This window comes from Symphalangus syndactylus, chromosome 6 (genome assembly GCF_028878055.3).
Source record: "Symphalangus syndactylus isolate Jambi chromosome 6, NHGRI_mSymSyn1-v2.1_pri, whole genome shotgun sequence".
In the NCBI taxonomy this organism is placed as follows: Eukaryota; Metazoa; Chordata; class Mammalia; order Primates; family Hylobatidae; genus Symphalangus; species Symphalangus syndactylus.
In genome coordinates this window covers 92,954,949-92,968,903 of record NC_072428.2, presented here as the reverse complement: position 1 = coordinate 92,968,903, position 13,955 = coordinate 92,954,949, and the positions used below count along the sequence as shown (strand labels likewise).

Genomic DNA, 13,955 nt, shown 5'->3' with positions numbered 1-13,955 from the left:
ATAGTCTAAGCCAGATGTAGTATGACTCAGCCGTATAGTAAGTACACACCACACACACACACACACACACACACACACAGAGCATTCCAACATTTGGTAACTAGTTCATTGCCATTGTCTATGTACATCAGCTAAACAATTCCAGATGAAAAAGTGTGGGGAAAGTGTAGTGTTCAAGGATTTGTCTGCTCTCAAATATCTGTGTGCATGTGTCTCTTCCTGGCAGTGTTCCATCTTCCCTCCTACTACTCCCAGTGACCCCAAACTGAACTACTTCCCAACAACTCACACTTTCCACATGAAGTCTCTGTTCATGCTATTTCTTCAGCCTGAAACACTGTTCCCATTGTTTCACTTGTCAAAATGATACTTAATCTTTAAGGCTTGATTCAAAATCTCCTTCCTCTGTGAAACTCTTTTCTAGACTGCCACCTCTTTCTTACAACTGGAAGCGTTCATTCCCTGCTGTGTGGTCCCTATAGCTCTCTTGAAACACATACTTCATTCTTTCTGTAGAGAATGAGTTGGTACATAAGGAACCTCATTATAGTGACTTATGTACCCACTCATATTCCCTAGAGAGAGCAAGTTCTGTTTAATTCTGTTGCATAGGATGAAGTCCAGATTCCTTAGAATAATGTACGAGGTTCTTATGACTTGGTGCTTGCTTCCTTTTGAGCCTTATGTCTTGATATGCCCCTCAATGAACGTGATGCTGGAGCTATAATGAAGCCAATTTTCCACTCGGGACTCCTGGGCCCCTAAGATTCAGGCCCCTTAATTCCATTAGCGATGGAGGAGCAAAGTGCTCCCCAGGATTCCTGTGAATTTCTGGTGCCTCACATTCTCATGCAACTTGCAATGCTGGTGACTTCCCCAGGCCACCACTCCAGCTGCTTTCCTCTGCACTTCAGCTGACCATAAAATGTAGTCCCTTTTTATGCTTTGGGAAAATAAAAGCAAAACCTCTCTCCGGCAAAAGCATTCATGAGTTTGGCTGACTTACGAGGGAGACCAAGGATGATTTCCATTGCAGTGATGCAACAGCTTTCCTGAAAGGTAATCATCAATCTGCCCTTTGCCCCACTGAGACCGAGTCACTCTATCTTGCTGTTACCTCTTGCCTCCTCATTTTTGGCTTGTCTTCCCACTCCACTCTTCCCACTCCATTCTTCCTGTCCCTCCCAGGGCTAAAACCTTGGCATCAGAAATCTGTAAAATGTAAATGTCACTTGTTTCAGAGAACACCTCCTAATTTGGAGCATTTATGAACCTCACAGTGCCAAATAGAATATTTACCTTGCTGGCTCTGATATTCTTTAGGTCACTAATCTAAAAAGTTTCTGAGAAAAAAAAACACACATTAAAAGTGAATCCTGTTGCCTGAAATAGTGTATTTCACTTATTAGGCAGTGAAATTCACTGGCCTCCTGTAACCAGCATGAGGCAATTTTTAGTGGAGGCCTCATCCCTGCCGGCTCGATCTGTTGCTGCTCAGTTACAAAGATGTGTTTACTTACAACAGAAAGGGCTTCTAGTTACTTGTCTAACACATGAGCATGGTGACATCTCTTGCTCCCCGTTTTGCTAATATTTTTGTCATCAGGGTCTGAAGTTGCTAACAAAAATATATTAAAAGTGGGTAATATCTATATCCATCTTGGACTGAAGGATACTATAGGAATATTTTCTGAGTTTTATTTACTTATACAATTATTACATCGATCTTTTTTTAAACATTTTTTATTGAGACATAATTCACGTACCATAAAACTCACCAATTTAAAGTATACAATTCCGTGGTTTTTAGTATGTTTGTTTGTGGTGGAACTACCACTAGAATCTAATTCCAGAACATTTTCTTAACTCCCAAAAGAAAAGCCCTTCCCATTAGCAGTCGCTCCTTATGCCTGTCCCACCCTGAGCCCACTCTAGGCAACTGCTAATCTACTTTCTGTTTCTATATATTTGCCTATTCTGGACTCTTCATACAAATGGAATCAAACAATATGTGGCCTTTTGGGTCTGTCTTCTTTTACTTAGGATGATGTTTTCAAGTTTCATTCATATAGTAGCATGCATCAGTACTACTTTTATTACCAAATAATATTCCATTGTATGGACCTAACATATTTTATTTATCTTTTCATCAACTGATAGGCATTTGGGTTTCCACTTTTTTCTTTTCTTTTTAGTTGACACATAATAATTGTACATATTTGTGGAATGCAGAGTGTTATTTCATTATGTATAATGATCTAATCATGGTAGTTAGTATCCATTACCTCAAATATTTATCATTTCTTCGTGTTATGAGCATTAAAGATCCTCTCTTCTAGTTTCTTGAAAATATACAATAAATTATGGTTAACCATATTCACCCCACAGTGTTGCAGAATACCTGAACTCATTCCTCCTATTAAACTATAATTTTGTAATCGTTAACCAACCAATCCCCATCCTCCCTCCCTGCCACTCTTCCCATCCTCTAATTCTCACAATTGTACTCTACTTTTTCTTAGCTCCCACAAGTGAGGACATGTGATATTTATCTTTCTGTGCTTATCTTATTTTGCTTAACATCATGTCCTCCAGGCTCTTCCATGTTGCTGCAAATGACAGGATTTCATTCTTTTTTGTGGCTGAACAGTATGCCATTGTGTATATATACTACATTTTCTTTATCCAATTGTCTGTTGATGAACATTTGGGTTGATTCTGTATCTTAGCTATTGTGAGTAGTGCTGCAGTGAACATGGGAGTGCAGGTATCCCTTTGATATACTGGGTTCCCTTCCTTTGGGTAAATACCCACTAGTGAGATTGCCAGATCATATGATAGTTCTGTTTTTAGAGAAATTTCTATGCTGTTTTCCATAATCGCTGTATTAATTTATATTTTCACCAACAGTTTATAGGAGTTCTCTTTTCTCTGCATTCTCACCAGCATTGTTATTTTTTGTCTTTTTGATAATAGCCATTCTAACTGGGGTGAGATGACATCTCTTGTGGTTTTGATGTACATTTCCCTGATGATGATTTTTCATATTTGTTGACTATTTGTATGTCTTCTTGAGAGGTCTGGAGGTTCAAGCAGGGGATTTCAGCTACTTGTATACCCTAGACCAATAACCCATCCTCCTCTATCAGGGTTGGCTATCCTCTTTGACCTAGCATGCAGCTTTGGGGAGGAACACACATGGAGCAGTGAGGGAAGAAGGGGACACCTGCCTAGACAGCCAGATCAGCCGAGTCAACCCTGATGATCAATGGGGTGACAGATATCACAGCTACATCGCCCTCACATATGTCTTCTTTTGAGAAATGTCTGCTTGGTTCCTTTGTTCACTTTTTAATCAGATCATTTGTTTATTTGCTGTTGAGTTGTTTGAGTTCCTTGTATATTCTGGATGTTAGTACATTGTTGTATAACTAGTTCACACATGTCTTCTCCCATTCTATAGGTTGTCTCTTCACTTTGTTTATTGTTTCCTTTGTTGTGTATAATCTTTTTAGTTTGATATCATCCCATTTGTCTGTTTTTGTTTTTGTTGCCTGTGGTTTTGAAGTCTTAGCTATATAAAATCTTTGCCAAATCAATGCCCTGAAGCATTCCCCCTATGTTTTCTTCTAATAGCTTTATAGTTTCAGGTCTTATGTTTAAGTCTTTAGTCTATTTTGAGTTTATTTTTGTATATGGAGATACAGAGTCTAGTTTCATTCTTCTACATACAGATATCAAGTTCTCCCAGCACCATTTATTGAAGAGCACCATTTGTTGAAGAATGCATGGATTTTATTATAAATAGTGCTGGTATAAACATTCATGTACAAGTCTTTGTAAGCATATGTTTTCACTGCTTTTGGATATAAACCTAGGAGTAGAATTGCTGGGTCATATTATAACTCTATGTTTAATTTTTGAGGAAATGCCAGACTGTTTTCCAAAGTGGCTGGCTCATTTTACATTTCCACTAGCAGTATATGAGAGTTCCAGTTTGTCCACATCCTCACCAACACATTTTATTATCTGTATTTTAAATTATAGCCATCCTAGTAGGTATGTTGTGGTATGTCATTATGCATTTATCTAATGGCTAATAATGTTGATCAATTCAATTTTTAGTCCATATGTTTTAATGAACAATTACAGTGATGAGACATGGCATTGTTTTAATATTTTAATTTTTAATGATTTTGAATAAAGTAGTAAGCATATATGCTGTTATATGTCATATTTAGCAAATGCACTTCATTTACAGCTCATCTTAAAAAATTCTAACGACTACATAAAAGTGAAATCTAAGTGAAAACTTCAGAGATAGTTTCATAGGACAAATTTTCTATAGGATACTAAAACATACTTAGCTATTATCAAGTATAGGGTAAAGGGACAGACTTTGCATCTGTTACTTGATATTTGTGTTCAAACAATTTGGATTCTATTGGGGAATATCTAAACTCTTCCAATTCTTTTAACATGAATAAAATAGCATCCACATCTGGAACCCAGACCACATGTGATGGCTCCACAGGATTTGGTCAGACTTTGTTTTGAAACAGGGAGGCAGAAAACATAATGTGTTCTTAGCAAAAGAATCCACAGTCAACAATAAAATTGAAAGAATGAGGTTGCATAGAAGAAAAAGATATTCCTGAAGAAACTGAAGAAACAAATAAAAACTTATGGCACAGGAATAAATTCAGCATAAAATAAATGCAAATAAAAGTTTTTAAAAAGTTAAAAGAATTCACAGATTTTATTTTGGAGTGGTATGCAATACCATTAAAAGAAATTAGAAATCATAGTTTAAGCAGAGGCTTAAATAAAACACATTTTTCTTAATACAGGCTTTTTTTTTTTTTTTTTATGAGAAGGCCCAATCTGCATTGGGAATTAAAACAAAACAAAACAAACAAACAAAAAAAACCAAGATATAATATTTGCATAGCCCATTTTAAATTGTGGTCCAAATGTTGTATTTAAGATCGATAAAATATAAACGAATCCTGCAGATAAAATATAAAAAGGACAAATCTATGTGTCATTTCTGGTATTTTCCCTGCCAGCCAGCCCTAGAATCATAGAATGGCGGGGGGTGGGGAGTGGTAGGGGGAACAACCCTGCTCTTGTCCACCTAGTTTAGGAAGTACATTGTATGGGATTACATAAAAGTAATGTGATCCTGATTGAAAAACAGAAGGATGGCATCAATAAGCCACATTAGTCAGTTCGTTATCTGAGTGTTGTGCCAGTAAATTTGGGGAAAAAGTACTGAGAAATGGGACAACACAAGCAGACATAAAAAAAATTAAGGCTGAAAGTGCAATCTCTTTTTTTAAATTAAAAAAATCCAAGGCCTTTAACCTGAAAAAGAAGTGGTCTATGACTGAATGATTATCTGTCTCTAGGCCTTTATATAAAGATCTATTCTCTTCCTCTTCAAGGGATTAATCATTACAAAATGGGCTAAAGATTTTTAGATGTTTTGGTTAGGCATAAATAAAAATATATTAACAAATAGGTTCTTTATCCACATGAAGTGCCTTCAAAATAAATTAGTAAGTTGGATTTGTTTATATTGATTCAGATAACATTTATCTGCAAACAAGTGGCAAGATAATAACCTCCTAAGGAGTTTTCTGACTCTGGGATTCCATAAAAGCTTTTGAAAACATTAGAGACAACCTGAAAATTTTACTTAATGGCATTGCCTAACCTAAGTGGTCTTATGATTTCTTAAGTGTAAAGAAATATGACAGCAGCTAAAACTTTTTAGTTTTCATAAATGGTTTTTTATATTGTCTGTATAGATGGTTATTGGAACTATATATTCCATACTAAATGATAATCACAAAATGATCTTTATATTAAATATTTTTAGGGTTTGAATGTGCTTTCCAGACATAAAAAATTGAAGGAACTTTCTGTATCTGAATGTTATAGAATCACTGATGATGGAATTCAGGTAAGATCATTAAGATCATCTGTTAAAGAATTAAGATAGAAATTTTTCAAAAAACTGGTTAATTCAATATTTCTTATTTCCATAGGTTTTTGGGGAATGGGTGGTGTTTGGTTACATAAGTATGTTTTTTAGTGGTAATTTGTGAGATTTTGGTGCACCCATCACCTAAGCAGTATACACTGTACTCAATTTGTAGTCTTTTATTCCTCACTCACTTCCCACCTTTTCCCCCAAGTCCCCAAAATCCGTTGCATCATTCATATACCTTTGCATTCTCATAGCTTAACTCCCAATTATGCGTGAGAACATACAATGTTTGGTTTTCCATTCCTGAGTTACTTCACTTAGAATAATGGTCTCCAGTTCCATCCAGGTTACTGCAAATGCCATTATTTCATTTTTATGGCTGAATAGTATTCCATATCACAATTTCTTTATCCACTCATTGATTGATGGACATTTGGGTTGGTTCCCCGATTTTGCAATTGCGAATTGTGCTTCCATAAGCATGCCTGTGCAAGTATCTTTTTCGTACAATGACTTCTTTTCCTCTGGGTAGATACCCAGCAGTGGGACTGCTGGATCAAATGGTGGTTCTACTTTTAGCTCTTTAAGGAGTGTCCACACCGTTTTTCATAGTGGCTGTACTAGTTTACATTCCCACCAGTAGTGCAGAAGTGTTCCCTTTTCGCTGCATCCCTGCCAACATCTATTATTTTTTGACTTTTTGATTATGGCCAGTCTTGCAGGAGTAAGATGGTTTTGCATTGTGGTTTTGGTTTACATTTCCCTGATCATTTGTGATGTTGAGCATTTTTTTTCATATGTTTGTTAGACATTTGTATAGCTTCTTTTGAGAATTGTCTGTTCATGTCCTTAGCCCACTTTTTGATGGGACCGTTTGTTTTTTTCTTGCTAATTTGTTTGAGTTCGTTGTAGATTTTGGATCTCAGTCCTTTGTCAGATGTATAGATTGTGAAGATTTTCTCCCACTTTGTGCATTGTCTGTTTACTCTGCTGATTGTTTCTTTTGCTGTGCAGAAACTTTTTAGTTTAACTAAGTACAGCTTGAATAAATTTTGTGGGTCACAGTAGAAAAAACAGAAATGGATTGGAAATGTAACAACACATATGTGATCTTAGTTGAACCAAGTTCACCTCCAGGCTCTTAGGTCTGCACAGCCAAAGTGATTGAGATTTATTTTCTCATTTTTCTCTGTCTACTCTCTCCCTTCCTCATGTCAGATTCAAAATAAACAGGGATATTTTACATGGAGAGAGATGAACTGCAGTGTGGTAAAAGTCTTCTCATATAAACAAAGTATTCTGTGTATAGAAATGTTACATGATCTAATCATGAAAGTTGGGGGAGTTTGAAAAATTATGTCAGATACTCAACAATTAGGAACTTAAGTTACTCAAACATACTTCCTAACATCTTTTATGGGAATGGAAAGCATGAGATAAGTAATTGGCTAGGATAAATGATTATGTGCTCAATTGATTCTTCAAGAGCTTGTGAGAAAAGTAAAATTCCTAGACCTAATCTTAAGTGATGTGTAGGAAGTCATAAAGTACATATTGTGAGCAAGCCACAGTGTAATTTTTTCATCACTTTAAGCATATCAATATGCTGTTAGAAAAAACCCCAAAATCATGTGTCATACACGTATTGAACAAGAAGGGAAGCAGTAACCTAGGAATGCAAGTGCTGAAACACATTGGAAGTTCTAGATAAATGTGCTTTGAGAGTTTAAAACCCCAACCACTCATAAAAACCTGAAGCTAAAGTAGGAATAGAAAGAGAGAGAGAAAGAAAAAGAGGGAGAGAGAAAGAAGAAGGAGAAGGAAGAGGAGGAGAGGAGGAGGAAGAAGAAGAAAAGAAGGAGGAGGAAGAGAGGAAGGAAAGGGAAGAAAGGAAGGGAGGGAGAGAGGGAGGGAAGGAAGAGGAGGAGAGGAGGAGGAAGAAGAAGAAAAGAAGAAGGAGGAAGAGAGGAAGGAAAGGGAAGAAAGGAAGGGAGGGAGAGAGGGAGGGAAGGAAGGAAGGAAGGAGGGAGGAAGGGAGGGAGAGGGAGGGAGGGAGACAAGAAAGAGAGAAAGAAAAACCTATAAAAGGGTTTATCCCACAAGTAGGAAGATAATGCAATAATAGCTGAGAAGTCCACAGAGCAGGGCAAACCTGAAATTATCTCTGTCAATTTGAAGTAGACTTTCCAAGAAGTTTTAACATGACTAATAGGAGAGTGTTAAAATACCATCCTAACTAGTGGGCTGTAGAGGATTCCAGGTCAAAAGATGCTCTAGACCTCTAGCATTGAATTCTAAATTTCTGGAGCTGAAAGAATCTTAGAAACATCTAAAGCAACTCCCTAATGTTAAGGCAGTAAGAATAAAAAATTACCTCAAAGGCCAAGAGGGCTTAAATGACTGGCCCAAAGTCTTATACCTTCTCAGCAAACTAATTCAGTAACAGTTTTATGGAAATGAAAGGTAGAAATGGAGAACTGCTGTTCTGAATGGTTGTTTGATGGCTTAGTGAGAAAAAATGTTTTCAAATTATTTTTGCTGTTTCTCACTGGGTCTGCTGTTTCTCACTGGGAACAATGTAATCATACTTAAGGGAATCTGCTTTAAGGAGCATTAGTGTCACATAATATCAATTTCCCCAAATCTTACACCGGGGATACTAATGTTCTAAGAAGTCCCTAAAAAATCTGCCTGGTAGTATATTTAATAGTGTAGAGTTAAATAAATGAACACAAAACAAATATCCCAGAGAGGACTAGAAACTTCCATATTGGAAAGATTGTAACTCTTTAATAACAAAAAGGGTTACAAATCATTTAGATGTATGTAACCTACTAAGAGAAAAAGTTGAAAGATTCCTCTAAAGTTAAGCCATGATTTACCTGCTGCAATTAACTTAAGGGTTAAACATGCATTTATATAAAGCTTTATCTATGAATATGATATAGTCAGGCTTTCAAAAGATCTTTGACAAGGTGATAGACTAGACAAAACAGTTTAAAACATTAACATTTTTAATACTGGGTTATATTTCTCATATGGTGATCAATTATATTTGACCAATAACTAGAAATCATTTAGAAGTATTGAAACCTACCATGGTGATGACATAGCCTCCTAATATGCATCATTGATTAATTTTTAGATGCTCCTCTCATCCTTGGGATGAAGGAGTATTAGGCAAAGTTTGATGTTAAGTATCAGGAGACCAGTGTTTTCTGTCATTCTTTTTTGATTCTATGGGGTCCAGACATTTTTCTTTTCACCTTTGGAGCCTGAAAATTGTACTATTTTTAGGTGCTCTGAGATTGTAGAAGAAAGCATTTACCCATTTGCTAACTATATGACCATACAGCTGAGTTCTGGCATATGTTTAAAACAATTTAATCTTTTACAAACTGACATGTATTTATTTTCAGTAATCTAAAAGATTAGTCGTTCTACTCAAATTCATGAAAAATAAATTTTTCTTTTTTTTTTTTTTTCTAAAAAAACAAAACAAAACAGGATACATGTGCAGAACATGCAGGTTTGTTCCATAGGTATGCGTGTGTCATGGTGGTTTGCTGCACCTATTGACCTGTACTCTGAGTTCCCTCCCCTCACCCTCAACCCTGAAATTTTTCTTTTTCATCATTTCTCATCCGTCTTTTTCTCCTCCCTGCTTTTGGTAAGTCTGTGTCTGTGTCGTGGCTTTTAACCAGTTTTACCTCTTCCAAGGTTCATACTTCTGGGCATGTGGTAATCTTTCCCCTTGCCTCCTCCAGCCCAATTATTAAGTCCCAAAAGGGAACAGACAAAGCTGGGGGAGGAGAAACTGACTTACAAACTAATTTCACAATTCCTTACCTAGATTTAAAAAGAGAGGGAAAGAGAATAAAATAAAGTGAGTAAATTGAGATGTTTAGATTATCTGCACTTTATCAAGAATGCTCTCTCGTTACTTAGAAAAGGTTAACTATAGGAGAGATGCTGTTTTTAGCACAAGACATTGAAAACTTACACACGACATAATTCGCTTAATGAGAGAAATGAATAAATTTTTTACCCTGGTTAGGTTTTGCAAGAGTTGTGAACATAATAAGAATAAAAAATTACCTCATTTTAGTGTTTAGTGGAAACCACAGCACATGCAGAGTCAGTGTCTGGAGACTCAGATGTATTGACTTTTAGGATCTGGCTTTAATTACTTTCTCCAACGTTAGTTCTTTTCTGAGAACAACAGACATTCAATGATTATGTTACACTAAAATTATTTGGTGCTCTTGAAAGGCATTTTAGAGAAGCTGTTTGATGCAGCTGTAACTGAGCATTTCTTAAGAAATCGTTTTCTTGAGGATTTTATGAGGTCAGTTAAATAACAGACGGCCAAGTATGGCAAAGAAATTGGCTTAAATGCAGTGTTACAGTTCAGACATATTAGAAGTTCCATCTTAATAAGTTGTTTTGATAGAACCAATGGAATAAATCCAATTATTTACTCTGGTTGCCTTTTTTTGAGACAGAGTTTCGCTCTTGTTGCCCAAGCTGGAGTGCAATGGCACGATCTCGACTCACTGCAACCTCCGCCTCCTGGGTTCAAGTGATTCCCCTGCCTCAGCCTCCCGAGTAGCTGGGATTACAGGCATGCACCACCATGCCTGGCTAATTTTTGTATTTTTAGTAGAAATGGGATTTCACCATGTTGGCCAGACTGGTCTCGAACTCCTGACCTCAGCTGATCCACCTGCCTCGGCCTCCCAAACTGCTGGAATTATGGGTGTGAGGCGCCGCGCCTGGCCTCTGGTTGCTTTTTATACTCTTAATCTAGTTTGCATTTCTCATTCCTCTTTCCTAGAATGAAGCATAATATAAATACATTTATATAACATCCATACACACGAATGTGTATTTTTTTATGCAGATTATCTCTAAATGAAAATCTTGCAGCTAGACAAAAATTTCTAATTATTTCAGTGTTAGTAGGTTGAGGTAGTTGATTAAGAAATGTCATTAGCGGCCAGGTGCTAATGTCATTAGCAGGAGAAGATAAGGTTTCATTAGGATGCACCAGAAGGACTGGCAGGTGTGTATGCAGTGAAAGTGTGCATATATGTGTGTTTACATGCAAATATATGTAAAGGTACATCTATGTCTAGTATATGTAGGTAAATTAAATATATGTATACACCTTGGTATATATTAGATCATATACATATGTCAATGTGTATATGTATTTATTACACCCAAATTGTGTATAGAGAGATGCTATATGATTATACATTTCTAGGTTAAAACCAATAGATGATGGTCAGTATTCAAAGCAGATAATAAAAATTGGTTTGTTGGTTGGGTGCAGTGGTTCACACCTGTAATCTCAGCACTTTGGGAGGCCGAGGTGGGTGGGTTACCTGAGGCCGGGAGTTCGAGACCAGCCTGCCCAACATGGTAAAACCCTGTCTCTACTAAAAATACAAAAAAATTAGCCAGGCATAGTGGCGCACACCTCTAGTCCCAGCTGCTCCGGAGGCTGAGACAGGAGAATCACTTGAACCCGGGAGGCGGAGGTTGCAGTGAGCCGAGATCGCACCACTGCACTCCAGCCTGGGTGACAGAGAGAGACTCCATCTCAAAAAAAAGAAAAAAAGATTGGGTGTTAAAGAATTACCTTTTTGTCTACATTGTATTTTAAAAATTAATCATCTATTTAAATGACAAAGCTCTTTTTCCTGTGGAAGTGTGTGGATTAGCTCTCTGATAGCAAAAGTAATAATATAATTTAGGGAATGTGGGACTAGCTGTCAAGAGTCCTAATTTTTATTCCAATTCTGCCTCTTACATGGCCACATTTTCTTAAGCAATTCACTTAGCCCACAACAATTCATTCCCCTACAGTGACTACACTTGTGAAGCAGACAGGAGCTTGCACCCTAGAGCAGGGGTAGGCTTTTTTTTTTTCTGTAAAGTTTTGAAGGGTCAGGTAGTTTCTGTTTTAGGCTTTGCAGCCCTACAGTCTCTGTCACAACTTCCCAACTTTGCCATTGAGCATAGAAACAGCCATAGACAATATGTAAATAAATGAGAGTTGCTGTATTCCAATCAAATTTTATTTATGGACACTGAAAATTTGAATTTCTTATCATTTTCACATATCATGAAATATTATTCTTCTTTTGCTATTTTTTCAACCATTCAAAATATATAAATACCATTCTTAGAGTGTAGGCCATACAGAAGAACTACAGGTTAGCTGGGCAGGCGGACAGCCACCGTCAGTGAGCATTGAGCCTGTGGCTGTCATAAGCAAATGCTCTTTGTGCTGTCTACCCTGCAGCCTGGTGGGCTGGCTGTGCTCGCATAGGTGGCCTGTGGCTGTCCCAAAGTTCAGGAACTTTAGTCATGTCCATTAAGCTTAGGAACGATTCTTAAGCTTCCTTAGTACAACACTGGGATATTATTTGCAATTAGCAAATTGGAAAGAGCTTAGATGATTAATTAGGCTACTCCATACCTTCATGTAAGATCATGCTCAAACCATCTCATTTCAGATTTTTTTTTTTTGAGACAGAGTCTTGCACTGTTGCCCAGGCTTGTATGCAGTGGCACGGTCTTAGCTCACTGCAACCTCCTTCTTCCAGGCTCAGACGATTCTCCCACCTCAGTCTTCTGAGTAGCTGGGATTACAGGCATGTGCCATCATCCTCAGCTCATTTTTGTATTTTTAGTAGAGATGGTGTTTCACCATGTTGGCCGAGGCTGGTCTTGAACTCCTGACCTCAGGTGATCTGCCCGCCTCAGCCTCCCAAAGTGCCAGTATTATAGGCGTCAGCCACCATGCCCAGCCTCAGATTAATTAATTTTGTGAAAATGTGACCATCTTGCTCAGTGATTGAACATAAAACATCTTGGATTAGACTTTCCATGTAGAGGACATGGATAATCTGTTTGTTTTTTGAAAACAGAAATCATTATAATTTTTTTTTAAATGATGATGCTAGGTTTAGTGGGTTAGGCAGATATATAAGCAGAAAAATTCAATACTATGTGGTGGTTGTCAGCTAATATCAATTTAGCCCTTACTACATGTCAGGCACTGTTGTATTTTCCATGTATTAATTTTCTACTTTATGAGGCAGGCAATACTTTTAATTCCATTTTACAAACTGAAGGTTCCAAGAGGTTAAAAACTTCTCCCAAGTCATGAAACAAGTAAGTACATGTGCTAGTGTATAAAATGTCTAATTCCAAAAGGATGCTTTTAGTCATAATGCTGTGATAAAGGTATGTAGGAGGCTATGGGAGGATTCAGGCGAGGTACCTAATCCAGCGTGGGAATGCCAGGGAAGTTTATCTGTCAGAAAAATCACTTTAACAAGGAATGTGGAAGTTAGATTGAAGAGCAGAAGGGGAAAAGGAGAGTGAAGGTAGGAATATAAGAGGTTTTTGTTATAGTCCAGGGGTGACAGGATAGCAACCTGAACAAGGGAAGTAACAGGGAGGCTGGGGAGAAGGAAATGGATTAGAGAACATTTAGATAGCAAAATCCATGAAACTGTTGATAGTTCAGATGAGGGATGAGTGTGAAGATGTAGTTAAAGATGATGTCCATGCATCTGACTTGGCTGCCAGGAATGTTGGTGGTGTCCCCACTTTCAAGCCCTATGAACTACCAGGATCTATTCAGTATTTTGGCACTGACTGTTGTCAAAATTTCTCTTCTTGTGAGTGTGTGATTTATAGGAAATATATATATTTTGGTCTTTGTCCACAGTCCTGGCACAGAGCTCTTTAAAGGGCTTGTAACTTTCTGAGCAATAGGGGTAATAGGTATCTTTTGTTCTAATATTTGGTCTTTGACCATGGTTCCTGATGCAGAACTCCTAATTCCTTGGAGTTTCCTAGGTGTATCTTCTGTTCTAATGATGTGACTCTTGGTGAGTTCTTGGTTGGGGGCTGGTCATGAGAAAGGCCAGGCCACGAT

The 13,955-nt window shown here is 37.3% G+C and overlaps 1 protein-coding gene across 13 annotated transcripts in view; it reads left to right on the top strand.

The window, feature by feature from the left end:
- Positions 1-13,955, top strand: part of FBXL13 (F-box and leucine rich repeat protein 13) — a 304,098-nt gene that overhangs the window by 232,978 nt on the left and 57,165 nt on the right. For all 13 annotated transcript variants that reach the window (XR_008658536.2, XR_008658544.2, XR_008658541.2 and 10 more), the window contains one exon: positions 5,885-5,968. Coding sequence is in view for 1 of the 13 variants with exons in the window: in XM_055283477.2 (XP_055139452.1) it covers positions 5,885-5,968 (84 nt within the window). In the remaining 12 variants the exon portion in view is untranslated. The remainder of the gene's footprint in view (positions 1-5,884; positions 5,969-13,955) is intronic.